General features: G+C 42.3%; 1 protein-coding gene across 1 annotated transcript in view; it reads right to left on the reverse strand.

The window, feature by feature from the left end:
* Nucleotides 1–3267: 3267 nt before the first annotated feature.
* LOC122539256 (uncharacterized) overlaps nt 3268–23385 on the reverse strand; it is a 109108-nt gene continuing 88990 nt past the window's right edge. Inside the window, exons 5-7 of the mRNA XM_087979812.1 lie at nt 19934–20067; nt 9238–9408; nt 3268–8359 (exon numbers count right to left, since the gene is read on the reverse strand). Coding sequence (XP_087835938.1) covers nt 8231–8359; nt 9238–9408; nt 19934–20067 — 434 coding nt within the window. The 3' untranslated portion in view covers nt 3268–8230. The remainder of the gene's footprint in view (nt 8360–9237; nt 9409–19933; nt 20068–23385) is intronic.

A 23385-nucleotide genomic window follows, 5' to 3' on the forward strand; every position in this document is an offset into this window, starting at 1 on the left:
AGCACGTGTGGGGAGAAAGCAGAGCTAATGGTTCAAGTCTGGCGACTCTTCATCAGATGTTACTTTGTTCCCACGGATTCTGCCTGACCTGTTGAATTTTGCAAGCTATTTCTGTTTATGTAATAACACACTTTGCAGAGTGTCATGGAGCTTTTTTCTATCCTTGAGAGAGCAAAGTGGTCCTTGGTATATTATCTCATCTCAAACTAAACAGCACCTCCCTTATTATGTGACTTTCTCAGCACTGGAGCATTAGCAGCATGTCAGATGGGATTCAATGGATAGCCTTGCACCCTGTGGCTTAAAGTCAAATTCCAGCACATTACTGAGGGAGTGCTGCAATGCTGTCTATGGGTTGAGTGTTTAATCAAAGGCCCATTTACCTTCTCAGGCGTATGGAACAATCCCACATGATAATTCCAGGAATAGTGGCAATGTTCTCCCTAGTATATTGGTCAATATTTATTTCACAATGAACACTCCCAGAATAAATTACCAGGTCATTATCATGTTGCTGTTGTGGTCATAATTCCTAAACTACATCAATAGCAATATTTCTGATATGCTCAACAGAAGCTCATTCTTTGATGAGATACTTTATAATCTTTTGGACTCAATATTGATTTCAATAATTTCAAATCATAGTTATTACTCTCATTGTTTCAAACAGCTCATTCTGGTAATAATTCTGCTGTTGCCATTTACAATTCAATTAGATCAATCTTTTATCTCTTTACTGGTTCTGCACTCACCTTCCATTATTATCATTATCACTTTTGGCTGCTTAGTCAATCTGCCTTATCACAGACTTTTGATATGTTTTATCTCCCACCTTCCTCTGTACATCCTTAAAACACGTTAACTTGCTGATCCATTCCAGCTCTGACAACGTTCCTCAGTTGCTGCCTACCCTATCAGGTATTTTCAGCATTTTCTGTTTTTACTTCAAGAGAACTTTACTTGGTGCAAAGCATTATAAAACATCTTCAGGTTGTGGAAGGAACTGTATTAATGCAAAGTCGAGAGTGTGGCCTGGGAAAGCCCAGCAGGTCAGGCAGCATCCGAGGAGCAGGAGCATCGATGTTTCGGGCAAAAGCCCTTCATCAGGAATGAGGCTGGGAGCCTCAGGGGTGGAGAGATAAATGGGGGGGAGGGGGGGGATTGGTGGGGTCGGCGGGGCTGGTGGAAGGTAGCTGAGAGTGCAATGGTGGATGGAGGTAGGGGTAAAGGTGATAGGTCGGAGGGGAGGGTGGAGCAGAAAGGTGAGAAGGAAGATGGACAGGTGGGACAGGTCATGAGGGCTGTGCTGAGTTTGAAGGTTGGAACTGGGATAGGGTGGGGGGAGGGGAAAAGAGGAAACTGGTGAAATCCACATTGATGCCATAGGGTTGGAGGGTCCCCAGGCAGAAGATGAGGCGTTCTTCCTCCAGGCATCAGGTGGTAAGGGGGTGGCGATGGTGGAAGCCCAGGACCTGCATGTCCTTGGTGGAGTGGGAGGGAGAGTTGAAGTGTTCAGCCACTGGACGGTGGAATTGGTTGGTGAGGATGTTCTGGAGATGTTCTCTGAAGCACTCTGTGAGCTGACGTCCTTCTTGCCAATGTAGAGGAGACTGCATCGGGAGCAACAGATACAGTAAATGACATGTGTGGAAGTGCAGGTGAAACTTTGATGGAGGTCAAAGGCCCTTTTGGGGTCTTGGACGGAGGTGAGCGGGGAGGTGTTGGCGCAGGTTTCGCAATCCTTGCAGTGGCAGGGGAAGGTGCTGGGAGGGGAGAATGGGTTGTTGGTGGGCATGGACTTGGCAGAGGGGACGGTCTTTATAGAAAGCAGATAGGGGAGGGGAGGGAAATGTATCTCTGGTGGTGGGGTCCGTTTTTAGGTGTCGGAAATGGCGGAGGATGATGCGATGTATATGGAGGTTGGTGGGATGGAAGGTGAGGTTCTGTCCTTGCTACGTTTGGAGGGGTGGGGTTCAAGGGCGGAGGAGTGGGAAGTAGATGAGATGCGCTGGAGGGCATCAGCAACCACGTGGGAGGGGAAATTGCGGTCTTTAAAGAAGGAGGCCATCTGGTGTGTTCTGTGGTGGAACTGGTCCTCCTGGGAGCAGATGTGGCAGAGTCAGAGGAATTGGGAATAAGGAATAGCATTTTTACAGGAGGCAGGGTGGGAGGAGGTGTATTAATGCAAAGCCTTTTGTGTTCATCATTGAATAATTGGCAAATGCTATCAGAGCTTTGATGCTTGCCTTCAAAGGGATGGGATGGTTATTGCTCAGTACCAAGTAATCATAAAGGTGAATAGAATGTTATGTTTTATTGTGAGGGGAATTGAATGCAAGTATAGGGAGGTTATGCTTCAGTTATACAGAGCATTGGTGAGACCACATCTGGAGTATTGTATACAATATGGTTACTATACTTATGGAAGGCTGTTAATACATTGGAAGCAGTTCAGAGAAGGTTTACCAGAGTAATATCTGGAATGAGCAGATTGCCTTATGAGGACAGGCTAGATAGCCTAAACCTGTATACTCACTAGTTAGAACAGGCAGACGTGGCTTAACTGAATCATATGAGATCCTGAGAGGACTTGACCAGATTGATGTTGAAAGGATCATTCCTCATGCAGGAGAAGTCAGAATTAGGAGTCAGAGTTTAAAAGTACGAGGTTGCCTATTTAAGGTTAAAAATCACACAACACCAGGTTGTAGTCCAACAAGTTTAATTGGAAGCACTAGCTTTCGGAGCGCCGCTCCTTCATCAGATGGCTGTGATCATACCCCAGTCCAATACTGGCATCCCCAAATCATGCCTATTTAAGATAGTGATACGAAACACTTTTTTTCTCTCAGAGAGGTTATGAGTCTTCAGAATTCTCTTCCTTAAAAGGCAGTGGATGCAAAATCTTTAAATATTTTTAAGACAAAGGTGGATAGATTATTGATTACCAAAGGAATGAAAGGTTATCAGGGATCAGGTTGTAAGTTTGCTTGCTGAGTTGGTAGGTGTGTTCTCATTTTTTTTTGAGAACAAACCTACCAGTTTAGTGAACAAGCATAGAACCTGGACCTCAACCTGAGCTACAAATCTTCTCAAAATTCGCATTATCAGGGATATGCAGGAATGTAGTGTTGAGCTAAAATTAGATCAGCCATGATCTTAATAAATGGTGGAGCAGGTGTGAAGGGCTGAATGGCCTACTCCTGTTCCTTATTCACATGCTCATATGTTCTTAACTTGGCAGCACTGATTTGTTACTTATTACCTTGCATATGACCCACACTGTATTCCACCTGCAAATCAATAAGAGACAATGCTTAGGGAAGGTGCAGATCAATATCTGTCTGCACATCCTTGTGTCCCCTCACTTTAGCCTGTGATTGTTTTGGTGACAGGAGCTGTAAAAGAGAACAATTCTGGCCAGCAAATGTTCAAACGTTTCTTATGATTGTGTACAACCTCAGGCAACTCAGGAGAATCACAATGCTTGTAATGGAAGGATACATTTTTGAACGATATTTGATGCGATAGTGATTGAGAGTGAATCTCATATTTACACAAAAAAAGTTTCATCAATAGCAAGATTAATGTCATCCCTTGCATCAATGCATTGCTTTGCAATTCTACCACAAAATTTTAATGATTGAAATCGTTTGATGTTGATTATAATTGTTTATAATTTGCATTCATACATTGTGACCATGTGACTGATCAAATTTGCTACATTTTGAATGATGTCATTAGCTGGGTGTGAAAAGTGTCACTTTTCTGCAATCTCATCGATTCTAAGTCACAGTTGGATGACAACATCTTGGTTCAATGACAATCAAACATGGATTTCTGATTTTACAGATTTGATTGTAAAATTGACATAAGGTCCAAACTGCAATCGAAAACCTCTCCCCGCAAACACCAAGATAAATTGAAACCAGAGAGTCTTCCTACATTCGACCCACCTTCAATGTTCTTGCTAAGCTGTGGGCACACAGCCCACACACAAAGTACGCAGCTGCTCCAGATGCCCATGCACATGGTGATCGGTATCATCATCATCATGAGAATAGTGGCATTAACTTGCAGTTCCAGAAGTTGCGGCTATGCATGGAGCTCAGAGATCTGAGTAGCTGAGAAGGAAATTCGAGGGAATCCTGCCCATCTTCATACTGACATAACCTTTTCAAGGCTGTCCTAAAACTGACCTCCAGATTAATTATTGCTCATTTACCATTTCTTCTTTGATCTGACTAAATAAAAAATGTTTACAACTTTTCAGGGTTTATTGAATCATGTTAATCTAATTTAGCTCTAACTGCCTTAACAAAGCATCACTCTTGAATGCCATTATTGCAAAGAGTGTGGATATTACACCTAAGTAAGCCCACAAACTATTTTAGCTTTCTAGTTGCTAACCTCTTAAGACACCAAGGCCCCAACTTTTTAAGTATAATCCCATTTATTACAGTTAAATGTTAATTCCTAAAACTAAAGATATATACCAAACCGCATGAACCACAATATAGACATTCACAACAACAGTTACAATGGAAACCAATTATATAAATGCTAAATATGGTGATTTCTAATTTGTCTAAGATGTCATTATAGGCCTCCAACCACAGGGGGCACTAATACATCGCCCAGTTCCTCAACCTTCTGCCCTGTTTCTTTACCAACTGTCATATCTTCGTCCCATTTCCTTTGGTTTCAGTCCACCTTTTCCTGGAGCCGACAGGCTTAGTGTGGCCAGTATTCCTGCTTGTTAACATCCTGTCCACACAAGTCATTTCCTCCCTTGGGGTCTGCTGTTTGAACTGGATTACCCAGATAGGGGGTCCCATGATCTGTGCAAAGGCCTGCTATTTCATTGCATTTGCAGTTTAACAAGGGTTTCCCCCATATGGACACTCTTTTTATTGTAAGTGCCCTGGCTCTTCAAAAGTTGGAACTGTTCAAGTTGATAATCCCCAAAGAAAGCAAATGTACTGTTGTCATTTATCTCAAGAGGGTTGGAATATAAAAGCAGTGATGTGCTTCTGAGACTTTATAAAGCTCTGGTTAGGCCCCATTTAGAATATTGTGTCCAATTTTGGGCCCCACACCTCAGGAAGGACATACTGGCACTGGAGCGTGTCCAGCGGAGATTCACACGGATGATCCCTGGAATGGTAGGCCTAGCATATGATGATTGGCTGAGGATCCTGGGATTGTATTCATTAGAGTTTAGAAGGTTGAAGGGAGATCTAATAGAAACTTACAAGATAATGCATGGCTTAGAAAGGGTGGACGCTGGGAAGTTGTTTCCAATAGGCAGGGAGACTTGGACCCGTGGACATAGCCTTAAAATTAGAGGGGGTCAATTTAGAATGGAAATGAGGAAACATTTCTTCAGCCAGAGAGTGGTGGGCCTGTGGAATTCATTGCCACGGAGTGCAGTGGAGGACAGGAGATTGGGTGTCTTCAAGACAGAGATTGATAAATTCTTGATCTCGCAAGGAATTAAGGGCTACGGGGAGAGTGCGGGTAAGTGGAATTGAAACATCCATCAGCCATGATTAACTGGTGGAGTGGACTCGATGGGCCGAATGGCCTTGCTTCCACTCTTATTTCTTGTGGTCTTATGGTCTAAGTTCAGTCACCAAGTTTCAAGCAGGGAATTGTTGTTAGGGTTGAAGCCTACAAAATCTCGCACTAAAACTGAGATTAATTTTGCGTGAGAAATGAGCATTTAACCTGCATTCCAAGCAACTGTCCTGGTTTCTATCCCAAATGCCTCCCCTTAGCAGTTTTCTATCACTAGTATCCATACACACGGACAACGGAGTTCGACTGGGGCAATACATCCATCCTGGGACAGGCTAAACAAAGACATGCACGGGAATTCCTAGAGACCTGGCATTCAAACTGGAACTCCATTAACAAACTTATTGATGTGGACCCCATTTACCCACCTCTCAGAAAAGGAACTGGAAGTGATAACACCCACCGTAACGGACCAAGACACAAAAATTAACAAACGGGACAGAACACCAACGCTTCATCAGAGGCTCACTGATGATGTTACCTAGCATGGTGATGAAACGTCTGAGAACAAACCTACCAGGGCAGTGAACAAATTTACAACCTGAGCTACAAACCTTCTCAAAATCGCAGTTTTCTATTGCCTTTGATAATGAGCACTTGTACCTTCCTGTTACAAAGCCCTCCCATCTCCTTTTCAGCCACGTCTCACTTAAAAATCTCTATCCCTCGATCTTCCTTCTCCCTTCACCAAATCTCACCTTCGGACACATTCCACTTCAGGTGTCTTAGAACGTTTGCTCACTTATCTACCCTCCATTATCTACCCTCCAAAGCCACAGGAGATACCTTTCCCTCTTGCGTGAGTTTCAGTGATGTGGCTGACATTTATTTCCCATCCCTATTTTCCTGTGAACTGAATGACGTGTTCGGCCATTTCAGAGGGCAGTTCAAAGTCAATGACTTGCGGTGGACCTGAATTTACAAGGATAGCAGATTTCCTTTAAAGGGAGATCAGTGAACCAGATGAGTTTTGATGTTCACCAACTTTACATTCCAGATTTATTAATTATTCTAATTTGAATTGTTGGGATTTGAATCTCTGTTCTCAAGCATTAGCCTGAGCCCCTGGCTCAATGATATTGCCACTACACCCATTTTCTCCCTTTTCTTGGTTATCCATCAGCATTGCTCATTTGGGCTCATCTCCCTCTGTTCTTTGTCCTTCCCCATCTCCTTGCTGCCCCCTACCCTTGCCACCATTTGCACTCACTATTTCCTTCCTCTCGCCTCTCTTTTGCACACAGCAGTAACTCAAGATCTTTGAGCACGAAACACCCATGTTCCCACCTCTTCAAAGCTCCAAATGGAAGAGACAGAGGAGACAACGTAAAGACAAAAATGTCAACAAAATTGTTAAAAACTGATCGACTGTGCAAAATGCTTCTTAGCAAACGTACCATATATACTTGTGTATAGGTTGATTCCGTGTATAAGTCAACCCCTTACTTTGGCCAAAAACTCTTGTATTTTCCATATATCTCATGTATAGGTTGACCCTACTGTATTGCATTAAATTGCATTCATTCATACCGGTAACTCTATTCAGCGGTCTTTGTTTACTATATTGCATCTCTATTCATTCATTTATAACTCTACTTACCACACTTACTTTACTATAGCACGTTTTGATTGATTGATTCATTCATTAAGTCTATCGGTATTTACTACACTTTGCTCACTAAACATCCAAAAGTTAATATCTTTAAAAAGTCAATCATTTTAATGTCAGCCCCTCAAAACTTGTGCCCCGTGTATTAGTCAACTCCCTAATTTCAGCTTTAAAAAACCTTCAAAATTCGACCTATATATGAATACATATGGTATTTTCTGTATCATATTATTGAACGAATGCTTTCGATGACACGCACTGCCTGTTAAATGTTTGAAAAGAAGGAGTGGTGGGCAGGCAGGGTATAATGCAGGTCACTGTAACATCAACCAAATAAATGAGGAGGGGGGGTGTCTCATAGAGATCTATACAATTCTAACCGGAGTAAACAGGGTTAATGCAGCTAGGATGTTCCCAATGAGCGGGGAGTTCCGCGTTGGGAGTCATAATCGAAGGATAAGGGATAGGCCTTTTAGGACTGAGATGAGGAAGGGATTCCTTCACCCAGAGTGTGGTGAGACCTTGTGCCACAGAAAGTGGTTGAGGCCAAAACATTGTCTTTTTTCCGGGAGGAGTTAGATATAATTCTCAGGGTTAAAAGGATAGAAAATGGGGACAGTACACTAAGTTGGATGATCAGCCAAGATCATATTGAATCTTAGAGTAGGCTCGAAGGGCCGTACGGCCTACTCCAGCTCCTATTTTGAATGTTTAAACCATTCGAAATGCTTTTCTTGAAAATGTAGACATTTCTAATTTTCCTCCATCGCGAGAAAAATACATGACACAAAGTAGGAATTTCAAAAGGAAATAGAGACTTTGCCTTTGTCCACTTTAAAAACCAACAGCAACATTTTTGCTTCAAAGGCTTCAGGTTGTTCCAAAGTCCAAGATTGTATGAAGGCTGTGTGCAGTCCTCCAGGATTCCTCAGTGATGTCTGGATTGCTGAATGACACAGAGTATCTCTCAGTTTCTGTTGGCGTGTTGAGCATCATATTTTGTCTGTTGACCCAAACTGATCCTGGAGGTCGACAGAGTTTTCAGAAACTGAGCTGGAAGACCTCATTGCTTATGTCTGTGTTCCCACTGGCCCGTAGTGCCGACTGCAGCGTGGAAATTTCCGTTGGTGATCCAGCATTTCTCCGCCATGTCTGCAACATCTCTAGGATCTGAAAACAGGGAAATCGGTCTCATTGTGAGCAGAGTTGTGAGGAATTTTGTTTTCACTCCAAGACACCCGTGATGATGCTTCACCCCTCACTCACCCCACTGTGTGCTTATGGCATCAGGTTTATCACAAGCTTGAGAAAGCTTGCAACTAAAACCAGGGGAGGGGCAGGCAACTGGTCAGTGAAGAGGAGTGAAAGCCCAGAATCAATCTGCATCACTGCTAAAACCAGGAGGTTGCACAAAATGCCTTACTATTAACGAAGGGATAGATTTGCGAGGCCTTGCGACAGTGAGGCAATCTGCCTAGCAAGCTATCATCAAATAAATGGACTGACAATTGCAAGCTGTACTGTATGTGCTAATGGCAAAGGAAGCGACTCACAGTGGGTATATCTTGACAAAATAAATACACTTTATTTCTGTTAGAGCCTCACAGGACTGTTATAAATAAAGGTTTTGCTTTTCAAGACAAGGGGACATATTTTAAAGGCGAAAGAGAGAGATTTAAAAAAGACATGAGGGGCAATTTTTTTTAAAGAGAGAGTGGTTCATGTTTGGAGTGAACCTCCAGAGAAAGTGGTGGGTGTGGGCACAGTTACAACGTTTAAAAGATATTTGGATAGTACATGAATAAAATGTTTGGAGGGATATGGGCCAAGTGCAGGCAGGTGGGACTAATTTAGTTTGGGATTACAATCGGCATGGACTGGTTGGACCAAAGGGTCTGTTTCCATGCTCTATGACTTGAATTAAACATTTTGCAATATGTTAAGGGACCCATAAAGGACTAACAACTAGATGCATGTAGATGCAGAATTATTCAAAGTGTTGGAAGGGGATAAAGAAAGACTGAAACTGAAAAATACCCTTTAGTTACCTGCTGATTCACCTCTGGATGTCTGCCTTCAAAAGCACGGCTTTCATTCTCTAGAAAGCCCAAGTTATTGGCTAGAAGCTTCCAGTCTCTCTTTCGAGCTGACATCTCAGTAGCAACCCTAAGAAGCTGTTCATCTGTCACTGTCAAAGTCCCCCATCGAGCCGCACCATTCTGTGGGACAACAAAAAAAAATGAACGTGGGGTTAATTGCTGACCCACAATTTCTTATTTCACTGCCACCCTGCCATGTGAAAGCCCCAACTCTGCCTGAACACAGCTCAAATAAAGAATTTGTGTGTACAACAGCTCAAAAAAGACCTTGCATATCCACAGGGTATCTTCGAATATTCCACAACCCACGTTAGAAGTATCATCCAAAATGAACAAACATAGCAGCCAATTTATACTGAGTTACATGAACAAATAGCTTGCTGAAGAAGAGTCATATATTCAACAAGGTACCTCACAAAAGGTTAAGTCCCAAGATAAGAGCTCATGGTGTCAGAGCTGGTATGTTGGCATGGCTGGATAGTTGGCTCATGGGCAGGAACCAGTGAGTGGGGCTAAGGGGTGCTTTTTCAGGTTGGTGACCTATGACCAGTGGGGTTCCACAGGGGCCAGTGCTGGGACTTCTCACAATATACATGGATGACTTGAAGGAAGGAAATGATTGTACTGTAGCCAAATTTGCACCCAACACTAAAATAGGTGGAAAAGCGAGTTGCAGGAAGGATATAAATATTGATAGGTTAAGTAAGGGGGAAAAAGTTGGTAAATGGAGTATAAAGTGGTAAAATGTAAAGTTTACATTTGGAAGGGAGAACAAAAGAATAGTATTATTAAATGGTGAAAAATTGCAGAACACTATAACATAAAGGCACTTGGGGGTACTTGTGTATGAAATACCGAAAGCTAGCACAGAGGGCTAATGGACTGTTGGCCCTGATTTGAAGGGGGTTGGAGTATAAGAGCAGGGAAGCCGTACCGCAACTGTACAAGGTGCTGGAGAGACCACTTCTGGAGTACTGTGAATATATTTGATCCCCTTGTTTAATAAAAGACATGATTTCATTGGAAGCAGTTCAGAGAAGGTTCATTAGGATGATCCCTGTATGGAGGGATTGTCTTATGAGCAAAGGCTAAACAGGTTGGGACTCTCCTCACTGGCATTTAGAAGAATGAGAAACATATTGGATTCTTAAGGGGTTTGACAGGATAAAAACTGAGGGGATGTTTCCCCCTCACGGAAGAGTCTAGGACTAGAGGTGCTGAATGAAGAGGCGCTGATTTAAGACTGAGATGAGGAGGACTTCCTTCTCTCAGATGGTTGTGCGACTTTAGAATATCTTGCCACAGGGAGCTGTGGGGTAGAGTCCTTGTGTATATTTAAGGCTGAGTAGGGGAGGCAAGAGTTATGGGGAAAGGGCGGGAAACTAGGGGCTAGGAGTGTTCGATTAGCTAGGATCCTATTGATTTGCAGAGAAAGCTCGAGGGGCTGAATGGCCTACTCCTTTTCCTAGTTATTACGGTCTTATCTGGACTTGAACCGTTAACTCTCTCTCCCCACCTCCCTCCCCCAACAGATGCTGCCAGACCTGTTGAGTTTCTCCAGCATTCTCTGTGTTTGTTTCAGATTTCCAACACTTGCAGTATTTTGCCTTTATATGAACAAGCTGTTTTGTGTTCTGAGGAAGGGTCACTTAACCTGAAACGATAACCCTGATTTCTCTCCACAGATGCTGACAGATCTGCTGAGCTTTTCCAGCAATTTCTTTTTTGTTTCTGATTTACAGCAAATGCACTTCTTTTGGTTTATACTGAAGCTGTTTTGTGTGTGTTTTAAAGAGATGCTTCTTTATCGGGACACTGGGAAATCGATCTGCTCCTCTGAACAGTGCCACATATATAATCTTTTACAGTGATCTAAAAAAGGAAGTAAAGCCAGAAATTATCACCTTATTCTTCATTACTACCTTCTGTCTGACCTAAATTATACACTGAAATCTCTGAGGTGGGGCTTGAACCTCACACCCTCTGAATCAAAAACCAGTATTATGCAACTTTTATTTCATTTATACATGGGATGTGGGCATCAGTAGTTGGGGCATTTATCGCCAACCCCCAGTTGCCCTTGAGAATGTGGTGCCTTCTTGAACTGCTGTAGTCCATGCACTGTGGGATGTTGCAATGTCATTAGCGAGTGAGTTCCAGGACTTTGACCCAGTGACAGTGAAGGAACAGCAATTTCTTTCCAAGTCAGGATGGTGAATGGCTCAGAGGACAACATGCAGGATGTGGCGTTCCCATGTATCTGCTGCTCTTGTCCTTCTGGAGGGAAGTGGTCATGGGTATGGAAGGTGTTGTCTGTGGATTTTTGGTGAATTTTTGGAATGCATCGTGCAGGTAGTACACATTGCTGCTTCTGAGCGTCGGTGGGTGGAGAAAATGGATGTTTGTGTATGTGGTACCATTCAAATGCATTGCTTTCTCCTGGATTGTGTTAAGTTTCTTGAGTGTTGTTAGAACAGCACCCATCCAGGCAATGGGGAGTATTCCATAACACTCCTGATTTGTACCTGGAGGTCAGGCTTTGGGGAGTCAGGTGGTAAGTACCTCACTGCAGTATTCCTAGCTTCTGACCTGCTCTTGTAGCTACAGTACAATGACTAGTCTAGTTCAAACTTTGGTCAACGGTAACCCTCAGGATGCTGATTGGGTTGGGGGGGCGGTTGGGTGGAGTGGGGGAAATCAGCAATGCTAACACCATTGAATGTCAAGGGATGATGGCTAGATTGTCTCTCATTGGAGATAGTTATTGTCAGGCATTTGTGTGGCCTGAATGTTACTTGTCACTTTTCAACCCAAGGAAGAGAAAGTGAGGACTGCAGATGCTGGACATCAGAGTCGAATCCTTCCTGATGAAGGGCTCATGCCTGAAACATCAATTCTCCTGCTCCTTGGATGCTGCCTGACCTGCTGAGGTTATCCAGCACCGCACTCTCGACACTTTTCAACTCAAACCTGGATATTGTCCAGGTCTTGCTGCAATTGGATGTGGACTGGGTCAGTATTGGAGGTTGATGTTACTACAGTCACACACAGTGTGTACCACCTCAAGATGAGCCAAAGGCATCATCTGCCTTACAGCCATTCAGTCTGTGAAGAAACAGTTACCAGTAGCAAGGGGCAGCTGAATGTACCAAAGTCTCTCAAGAGTGGCTGTTTGGTGCTGGGTAAGAGTTATTCATCACTCTCTCTTACAGTTTGTTCATGATATTCCTCTGAATGTAGGTCCACATGGATTGGAGTGCTTCGAAAGAGGCTGTCAACATTCTCTTGTCATACATGTCATACATGTCATAATTGTCGTGCATGTTAAATGATGCTGCTGTCACTGGTTTGATCCAGTGGAACCTCTGCTCATTCCCTGTCTGCCAGCAGACATAGCTTCAATGACATCTGGTCCAACCCAGACTCCATGCACCTTTTGTAGATTGCTCAGCTAGGACAGTCCAATTTGGAAACGTACCGATGTTAGATTGGAGCAGTGAACTTAATAATAAGAAACAAAACTAGAAGTTGCTGGAAAAGCTCAGCAGGTTCGGCAGCATCTGTGAAGAGAAATCAGAGTTAACAGTCTGGTGACCCTTTCCTCATAGAGTCACTGAATCAGAATCATACAGCACGGAAACAGACCCTTCAGTCCAACCAGTCCATGCTGACCATAATCCCAAACTAAACCAGTCCCACCTGCCTGTGCATGGCCCATATCCCTCTAGACATTTCTTATTCATGTACTTACCCAAATGTCTTTTAAACATTGTAACTGTACCTGCATCCACCACTTCCTCTGGAAGTTTGTTCCACACACAAATCACTCTCTGTAAAAGAATCGCCCTTCATGTCTTTCTTAAATCTTTCTCCTCTCACCTTAAAAATGTGCCTCCTCTATTGAAATCCCCAACTTTAGGGAAAAGATACCTACCATTCACATTATCTTTACCCCTCAAGATTTTATAAGTCTCTATAAGGTCATCTCTCAAGCTCCTGTGCTCTAATGAAAAAGTCCTAGCCTATCCAGCCTCTCCTTATAACTTACACACTCCATTCCCAGCAACATCCTAATAAATCTCTTCTGAGCCCTCTCCAGTTTAATAATATCCTTCCTATAACTGGGTGACCAGAACTGGACACAGTATTCCAGAAAGGGCTGCACCAATGTCATTACAACCTTAACATGACTTCCCAACTGCGATACTCAAAGGACTGAACAATGAAGACAAGAATGCTCAACACCTTCTTGACCTTGTCTACCTGTGGTACAAACGTCAAAGAATTATGTACCTGAACCCCTCGGTCTCTCTGTTTTATAAGACTATCCAAGACCTTACTTTTAATTGTATTAGTTCTGCTCTTGTTATCTTTTACCAAAATATAATACCTCTTTTATAAGTTCTGGTCATAAGTGAGCATTGTAAATGTGACCAAATATCTGAGCTTTACAATGTCGGACGTTTAATTAGAGGAACATAGGACAAGAAAGGTCAATGGAATAGCTTGCATTGATGTGCACGTCATAGAGATGTACAGCATGGAAACAGACCCTTCGGTCCAACTCGTCCATGCCGACCAGATAACCCAACCCAATCTAGTCCCACCTGCCAGCACCCGACTCATATCCCTCCAAACCCTTCCTATTCATATACCCATCCAGATGCCTTTTAAATGTTGCAATTGTACCAGCCTCCACCACATCCTCTGGCAGCTCGGTTCATACACGTACCATCCTCTGAGTGAAAAAGTTGCCTCTTGGGTCTCTTTTATATCTTTCCCCTCTCCCTCTAAACCTATATCCTCTAGTTCTGGACTCCCCCATCACAGGGAATAGACTTTGTTTATTTATCTTATCCATGCCCCTCATGATTTTATAAACCTCTATGAGGTCACCCCTCAGCCTCCGACACTCCAGGGAAAACAGCCCTAGCTTATTCAACCTCTCCCTATATATTGCTCACATCCTCCAACCATGGCAACATTCTTGTAAATCTTTTCTGAACCCTTTCAAGTTTCACAACATCTTTCCGATAGAAAGGAGACCAGAATTGCAGGCAATATTCCAACAGTGGCCTAACCAATGTTCTGTACAGCCGCAACATGACCTCCCAACTCCTGTACTCAATACTCTGACCAATAAAGGAAAGCATACCAAATGCCTTCTTCACTATCCTATCTACCTGCGACTCCACTTTCAAGGAGCTATGAACCTGCACTCCAAGGTCTCTTTGTTCAGCAACACTCCGTAGGACCTTACCATTAAGTGTTTAAGTCCTGCTTAGATTTGCTTTCCCAACATGCAGAACCTCACATTTATCTAAATTAAACTCCATCTGCCACTTCTCAGCCCATTGGCCCATCTGATCAAGATCCCGTTGTAATCTGAGGTAACGTTTTTCGCTGTCCACTACACCTCCAATTTTGGTGTCACCAGCAAACTTACTAACTATGTCTCTTATGCTCATATCCAAATCATTTATATAAATTATTAAAAGTAGTGGACCCAGCACCGATCCTTGTGGCACTCCACTAGTCACAGGCCTCCAGTCTGAAAAACAACCCTCACCACCTCTACCTTTGAGCCAGTTCTCTATCCAAGTGGTGAGTTCTCCCTGTATTCCATAAGATCTAACCTTGCTCACCAGTCTCCCATGGGGAACCTTGTTGAACGCCTTACTGAAGTCCATATAGATCACATCTACTGCTCTGCCCTCATCAATCCTCTTTGTTTCTTCCTCAAAAAACTCAATCATGTTTGTGAGACATGATTTCCCATGCACAAAGCCATGTTGACTATCCCTAATCAGTCCTTGCCTTTCCAAATACATGTACATCCTGTTCCTCAGGATTCCCTCCAACAACTTGCCCACCACTGAAGTCAGGCTCACTGGTCTATAGTTCCCTGGCTTGTCCTTACCACGTTAGCCAACCTCCAGTCTTCCGGCACCTCACCTGTGACTATCAATGATATAAATATCTCAGTAAGAGACCCAGCAATCACCTCCCCAGCTTCCCACAGTGTTGTAGGTTACAGCTGATCAGGTCCTGGGGATTTATCCACTTTTATGCATTTTAAGACAGAATATTTCCAATAATGTAGTTTGAGGATTATGAACTGCATAAACAGGAAAAGCTTTTCAGTGTTAGCCAGGTACATATGAAGAACTAACTACAAAGACGAAGAGAAATGGTTAAAAACTGTCACGAAAATAATTGATGAAGAAAAAAGTAAACTCATATTTTTGCCAATCCAGCTAACCTACACAGTGGAAGCCCAAATTGACACACAGAGAGTATACAAACTCCACACAGACAGTTGGCTGAGGCTGGGATTGAACCCAGACCCCTAGCACTGTGAGGTAGCAATGCTAACCACTGAGCCACCTGTACTCTGTTGAATATAGTAATCTCTCAGTAACAGCAATGTGATAATGACCAGGATGTAGGTTTGTTCGCTGAGCTGGAAGGTTCATTTTCAGATGTTTCATCACCCTACTAGGTAACATTATCAGTGAGTCTCTGGATGAAGCACTGGTGGCATGGCCCGTTTTCTATTTATGTGTTTAGGTTTCCTTGGGTTGGTGACATTATTTCCAGTCGTGATGACATTTTCTGCTCTTTTGCTCAGGAGGTGGTAAATGGGATCCAAGTCAATATGTTTGTTGATAGAGTTCCAGTTGGAATGCCATGTTTCCAGGAATTCTCGTGTATGTCTCTGTTTGGCTTGTCCTAGGATGGATGTATTGTTCCAGTCGAAGTGGTGTCCTTCCTCATCTGTATGTGAGGATCCTAGTGAGAGTGGGTCATGTCTTTTTGTGGCTTGTTGATGTCCATGTATCCTGGTGGCAAGTTTTCTGCCTGTTTGTCCAATGTAGTGTTTGTTACAGTTCTTGCAAGGTATTTTGTGAATGACATTGGTTTTGCTTGTTGTGTGTGTAGGGTCTTTCAAGTTCATTAGCTGCTGTCTAAGTATGTTGGTGGGTTTATGGGCTACCATGATACCAAGAGGTCTGAGTAATCTGGCAGTCATTTCCAAGATGTCTTTGATGTAGGGAAGAGTAGCTCGGGTTTCTGGACATGCATTGTCTTCTTGTTAGGGTTTGTTGCTGAGAAATCGGCAGACTGTTCATTGAGTATTCATTCTTTTTGAATACACGGTATAGGTGATTTTCCTCTGTCCTGTGTAGTTCCTCTGTGCTGCAGTGTATGCTGGTTCATTGATAATGACCAGATAGTCTGTTATTATGAGATGAGTTGGGAGTGATACTGGAGATAAATCTTTGTCCTTCATTATAATACATCTACAGGGACTTTTACATCCATCGGAGGGAATAGACTGGGCATCAATTTACACATGATACCTGGCCAGCAGTATCCACTCAGTACTACACTGGTGTTTCAGCTTTTATTTTTGTGCTCAGGTTAGGATTAGTGGGACTTGAACCCATACATCTAATTCTGTGACGTGAATGCTACCAACGGAGCCTCGTCTGACATGCAGCGGGTTCATGTAATGGCATGAATGTATGTTTTTCAATGGGTTTCAGTGGTATTATTCTCTTGCCCTGGAAAGCAGCATTAATGAAAGCGACTGTGATGTGCAGTACACATCTCATCATTATTTACTAGACTGCATTACCTATTGCATTCCAAAACACGTTTTAATGAACACTCTGTGGAGCACTGTATTGTTCAAAGGAGTCTTTTGCTCTGAAAATAATGCCAGTCATGTCAACCAAGGTTTGTGAGTTGTCTGAACTTGTGAGATAATTCTGATAACACAATGCCACTTGGGTGAGATGCTATTGTTATTCACACAGATGTTCATTCCTGTTCCTTTCATGTTGTTCTGCTGTCTGTCTTCATTTCCGAATGTCTCAGTCCCAATAAATTCAGGCTGAGTTCTCCATTGAAGTTGCAATCCAGCGACTGATCTTCAATTAAATCACATCTAACAAGAATGCAGTGCAATACATGGTTTTGTCTGTCTGAATTTATACTACTGAGTCAGAACAATACATAGAACTAACCTCCGAACATAAGCCATCTTTTCTAGAGAGATGCAAAGAAATTTTAATCCCGTCTCAACATTTTCCTTACGAATGAATGAATGATCCTTTTTATTGACATGTGAATTCTACAGTGAGAAAAGCAGTAAAATACAGTGAAAAGCTTTTCTACTGTTGCCACAATCCAGTGCCATTTTGAATAGTTTGAGAACAAGAACAAAAAGTAGAAAGATAAGGCTTAAAGAGAGTCCATCGGTCCTGAGCAAGCTCATCATCAAAATCATAAGATATACGAGCAGAAATTAGGCCATTCAGCCCATCGCGTCTGCTCCACTATTCAGTCATGGCTGATAGGTTTCCCATTCTCCCGCTTTCTCCCTGTAACCCTTGATCCCCTTGACGATCAAGAAACTATCCATCTCAGCCTTAAATATACTTAATGACCTGGCCTCCACAGCCTTCTGTGGCAATGCATTCCATAGATTCACCATTCTCAGGCTGACAATGCCTGCATGGTCACCCTCCTCCGACACCTTGCTGCTGTTTATAACAGACAAAACCAAGACTGAAGTTATCCATTCTTGAGGTGCCATTATTCGCCACTGGGCTGATTCTCTTCCACCACTGCCCCATCACCACCTGGACTGGACCCACCAACCTCAGAGTCACATCCCTCGCACCTGGTCAATGCTGCTGTGATGCCCTTTCACCACAGCTTCACTGCTGCTAGTGCCAGACCCAACCAATGATCAAGCCTCCGATCCTCAGGCGCCAACTTTCACTGCTGGGCCTATTTCCCTGATGTTGAGTCCGCCGATTCCGAAAGCAGGTCCTGTGCTCACCCCGGAAACATAAGTAGGGGACATACTCGCTGCTGCCAAGTGGTCCACACTGGACCAACTTGAGTCTGCGTTACGTTCACTCGCCACTGCCAATGTCATCTGAGCTCAGGGCAAGAGGTAAGTAAAGGAAAATAAGTAAGCAAGTAAAGTAAGAAAAAGACAAGAATAGAAAAGCAATGGGAGCGGAGAGCACCCCCCCCCCCCCACCACCCGCGCCCCCCCAACCCTGGCACAGGAGCCACACTCTGCCGCCATCTTGATCTAGATCTAGATAAATAACAAACTAGGCAACCTAACTCTAAGCCTACAGCATTCTAAAGAAAGGATTTACATTTATTGAGTGCCTTTCCCTATCACAAAGTATTTCAAAGCATTTTAGATCCAGTGAAGTATCTTTACATTTAAAAAGAAATCAGGGAATGTCATCTTTGCTGGATGAGCCAGCATTTATTGTCACCCGATGAAGGAGCAGTGGTCCGAAAGCTAGTGCTTCCAAATAAACCTGTTGGACTATAACCTGGTGTTGTGTTGGTGAGTGTTGGTGTTGGAGGACTGAGGATTTGTGAATGTGGTGCCAATAAAATGGATAGCTTTTTCCTGGATGCTGTCATCTTTCTTGAGTATTATTGGAGCTGCTCCCATCCAGACAAGTGGGGAGTATTCTATCTCACTTCTGACTTGTGCCCTGTGCATGGCACATAGACTTTGGGGAGTCAGGATGTGACTTACTCATTGCAGTATTCCTAGGCTCTGTCCTGCTTTTGTGTTCACAGTAATTAGCAGCCTGTCCAGCTCAGTTTCTGGCCAATAATAACCCCCCAAGTTGTTGATAGTATGAGATGCAGCAACGGTAATGGCTAATAGATGTCAACCTCAGTGGAGCTACAATATGGGATGCCAAACAGCGAAAGCAGCAAGTGATAGAAGAAGCTAAGATTTCCTACAACCAATAGGTCAGAACTAAGCTTTGCAGTCCTGCCATATTCCTGTCATGAATAGTGTTGGATGATTAAACAACTAATTGGATGAGGAAGCTCCACAAGTATCCCTATCCTGAATGAGCCCAGCTCATCAGCCTAAAAGTTAAGGCTGAAGCATTTATAACAAACTTCAGCCAGAACCTGACGAATGGATGATCCATCTTGGCATCTTCCGAAGGTCCCAAGTATCACAGATACTAATCTTCAGCCAATTCAGAAAAATCAGTTCTTTAGTGAGGCTTATTGTGGGATAAATATTGGTGCAGGCTCTAGGGGAACTCCCCTCCTCTACTTCAAACACACTGATGCCATGAGACCTTTTATGGCCATCAGAAAGGGACAATGCGTCTTCATTTTCACATCTCGTGCAGAAGATGACACCTCTGATTGCACAAACCACACTCATGACTACACTAAAGCCTTTGCATCATTGTGCCACTTTTCTCTAGCTTATCCCCATGCAGCTGGAACTATGCAGGGAAACATTTATTGGATGGAATGTTATGATTCTCGATTTAACTGTCATTGCTATAAAATACTAATAAGATACGCTGGAGAGATATCGGATTTCTTTAGTGAATTTTGTTATGTGATCCACAATATATAAATGGCTTAGCTGTACAGAACAACCTCAGTTATCCGAATATCAATTATCCGAATTTTGGATTATCCAAACAAGATCTCAAGGTGACGTAAAAACATTATCTATTATCCAAACAAAATACTCCCCACCTATCTAATTTGTATAATTGAGGTTGTTTTGTAGTTAGTGACTGCTGGATCTTGTGCAGTTTGAGGAATTTGGACTTACAGATGAATTAGAAGTTTGGTCTTTACTTGCTGCAGTAACCTCCTGTGGTATTATAGGGAAGTGTAGAATTGACTCCACAGAATCTTGAGGCAGCCTCTGTATCCACTCGACAAACTGGTCCTCATCAATATAGCCTGAGTGGTGTGAGAAACAGAGTCATTCACGTTACAGCACATCACCTCACAGTCACCTCACTGTTCACTGCAGCAAAAGCTTATAAATAGCAGATTGAGGAGTTTTTCTCAACTCTACTGAAGGGCTAATTGGGGCAAACATTTAGATACAACTTTGTGGTGGAGCAGAATGTTCAGCTGATTGAAAATAACTCCAATGTGGCTGACACATGTTGAAAGCCACCAGATTTAAATTGCCTGGGCAATTGCCTCTTAATTCCCATTCAGTTCTGAACCTTTGCTGGTCTCCTGAAATGGAAGGGGTCTATTATTACGCATGGTGAAGGGGCACTGTTTACATTGATGGTTCACTAGCTAGTGTGTTCCCCCTGATTAAATCTATGTGGGAGGTGACACTGGGGGAAAGCATGAATCTAATGCCGGGGTCACCTCACGGGAGGTGGAGGATGCCTGGTGGGTCATCAACATTGCTGCACAGATGCACTACCAAGGGGCACAGGGCTCTTTGCTTTGTGCTGTCTTGGTAAAATACATGTAAGGCAATGAAAGGAAAGTTACAAAGTAAGTTTGTGTTGAATTGATGAGATCAAAGAAGACCCCTTGATTCATGCAACTAAACTGAGTTTAGGATTTATCAAGAGAAACTGGCAGGAATATGTCCAGACTTGCCTTGGTAGTCATCTAACAGAGCTTGTCCATTATTGGTGAGTACCTAACCACTGAGTCGTTCTGTTACTCAGAGATTCTTCCCTTGCAGTTTTATTTAACAGTCATAGTAAATTATAGTAAAACGTAAATACTAAACTCAAGTAATTGGAATGGAATGAGTCAACCACAGATTATTGATTGATACAACAGTGATCACAAGATTTTTAATTGCCAAAATCTGTAAGATGTTATTGATTAAAATCGAATATTGAATATTAACCGAGTTGACAAGAAACTACTGAATCCTGACCTGATTGGATTATTGAAATTACATGAGATTATTGACAACTGATTTCATCAATAAAAGACAACTAATTTCTGAAATGGTACTAAGAGTTATATGGTTAATCAAAGAACAATTGATAAATAATTGTCCATCACTAAACAATTATTAGGTATCATTAATTATGTTAATAAGAATACACATTTCTCAATGCAAGTTGCACTGTTACTGAAAGGGTTACATGAATGGACAATGAAGATGTTAATCAATTAAGATTTAAGTGATTAACATCTTCACTGCCTGCACAGAAGACTTCACAGTGCTGAAACAGTTAATGCATTTATGACTGAAGCACTCACAACTCAAATTCTCTAATGTTACCATGTTTAATCACAATAGAAATATTTTGACATCCTATGAACAAGCAATGTGAAGTATTTGGAATAATGGGTGATGTATTACATTACCAGGCATTCAATACTTTGATAAAACAGCCTTGAGCTGAAGGAAACCCAATGAGAGTAACAGTCTGCTGGCATTTCTGCCTTCAGCTAGTGTGTATAATGGGTAGTGTCCTGCCTCTATTCCAGGCTTTGACTGCTGTGGAATTTGGGTTCATTACACAGCCAAAAGATTTTATCATCAACCCTCAAATCCTGCCACACCAATGGCAGGTGGTAACAGGGTGCAACCATGTTGGCACTACTGGGCTATGATTGGACTGTACTCCTGATAGTGCAATGATTATGACTGAAGTTTGAATTACCGAATTGACTTTGAAGACTACAGCTGCTTCAAAACAGAACATGTCTCTTTCTCTCTCGCTGTCTCTGTCACAGTGAAAATTTGCTAAAGGCAGCTGTTGAGAATTTTTCGGCTAACAGATGTTCTTGACGGTAGAAATATTAAATTGAAATAATCATGAAGTTCCAGAAATTAGGCTCAAAGCATACATAGGAGAGACAGAATTCTGGCTGCTTTTCAGAACAAATAATTTTGACTTGTGTCCATCAACATGTGCCAATCATAAAACTTATGATAGACTTCACGTTTTTGTCTCAGACTAGTGAATCTTATTAGATGGACCTATGGTGATGGTCGGGGGATAAATTTATTAAAAGCTTAAAAGTTTATTAAGAAGTTTTGTTGGCATTGAATTTGAAATTTAAAGTTTTATCCAGTTCAAGTCTATTTATCTGTGTGGGGACTTCTATAATATTCAATTATAGAAGCTAAAAGAATCTTAGAACAAATAAAAACTTCACAAGTCACAAGTCAAGGAATTAAGTTTAATGAGTTTTGATAGTGGAATGAAACTAAGGAGAAATCAAAAGTATCTGACTAAGTGTTGGAATATGTTTTGTTAAAGTAGCACAATGCCACAGAAGATCAAAACCATGTAGGAAATATTGGTATCCTCACTTTGTTAATGCGTTATTTTTGGTACAGGATCATGCCGTTTGAGGAGGTCACTGATGTTGTGAAGGGAATTGAGAGCATGAAGTAAGGGTTACATCAGTGGTGCTCGGTGAAATTAGATGAAGAGGTGAAGTAGCAACCGTGATGTGGAGGTGCTTGTGGGAGCTGAAGAGGTTATTTACCAACACTTAGATGCAGGAAGTTTCATTTCATCCAGGTCAGCACCGAATAGCCCATTGGGGAGACTAGAAACAGAAGTTTAGAGAATTGAATTGAGGATCATCAGCATATATCACACATAGTAAGAGTGTAGAATATAAATGACGAAGAAGAGAAGGATAAATACACACTTCTGGCTGTAGCATAGATGTAATGGGAGCATTAGGAGAAATATAAAGGCTAAACATTTTGCACCGGGTTTCACTCTGATGATCTAATGAAGTAGTATCTTGCCTAGGGGAAAGGATCCAAGCTGAAAGATTTTGGGCTATAGTTTACAGAAGTAGGCAACTGTGGAGTTGGTAAGAAGACTACTGAATAGTAATGAGATATGGATAATTATATGAGGCAAATATTTTGCTGCTTAGGATGGTCTGGGTGAAAGTTTTAATCGTCCACATAATGAGACTGATGTTAGTTCCGTAACTCAGGGCTTAATCATAACCGTGATGTGGAGGTGCTTGTGGGAGCTCAAGAGGTTATTTACTAACACTTAGATACAGGAAGTTTCATTTCATCCAGGTCAGCACAGAATAGCCCATTGGGGAGGCTAGAAACAGAAGTTTAGAGGATTGAATTGAAGATCATCAGCATATATCACACATAGTAAGAGTGTAGAATACAAATGGTGAAGAGGAGAAGGTTAAATACACACCTTTGGCTATAGCAGAGATGTAATGGGAGCATTGGGAGAAATATAAAGGCTAAACATTTTGCACTGGGTTTCACACTGATGCTTCCTAAATGAT

This window comes from Chiloscyllium plagiosum, unplaced genomic scaffold (assembly GCF_037043375.1).
Source record: "Chiloscyllium plagiosum isolate Xiang-an unplaced genomic scaffold, Cpla_swu_hap1 HiC_scaffold_36, whole genome shotgun sequence".
NCBI classification, from domain to species: domain Eukaryota; kingdom Metazoa; phylum Chordata; class Chondrichthyes; order Orectolobiformes; family Hemiscylliidae; genus Chiloscyllium; species Chiloscyllium plagiosum.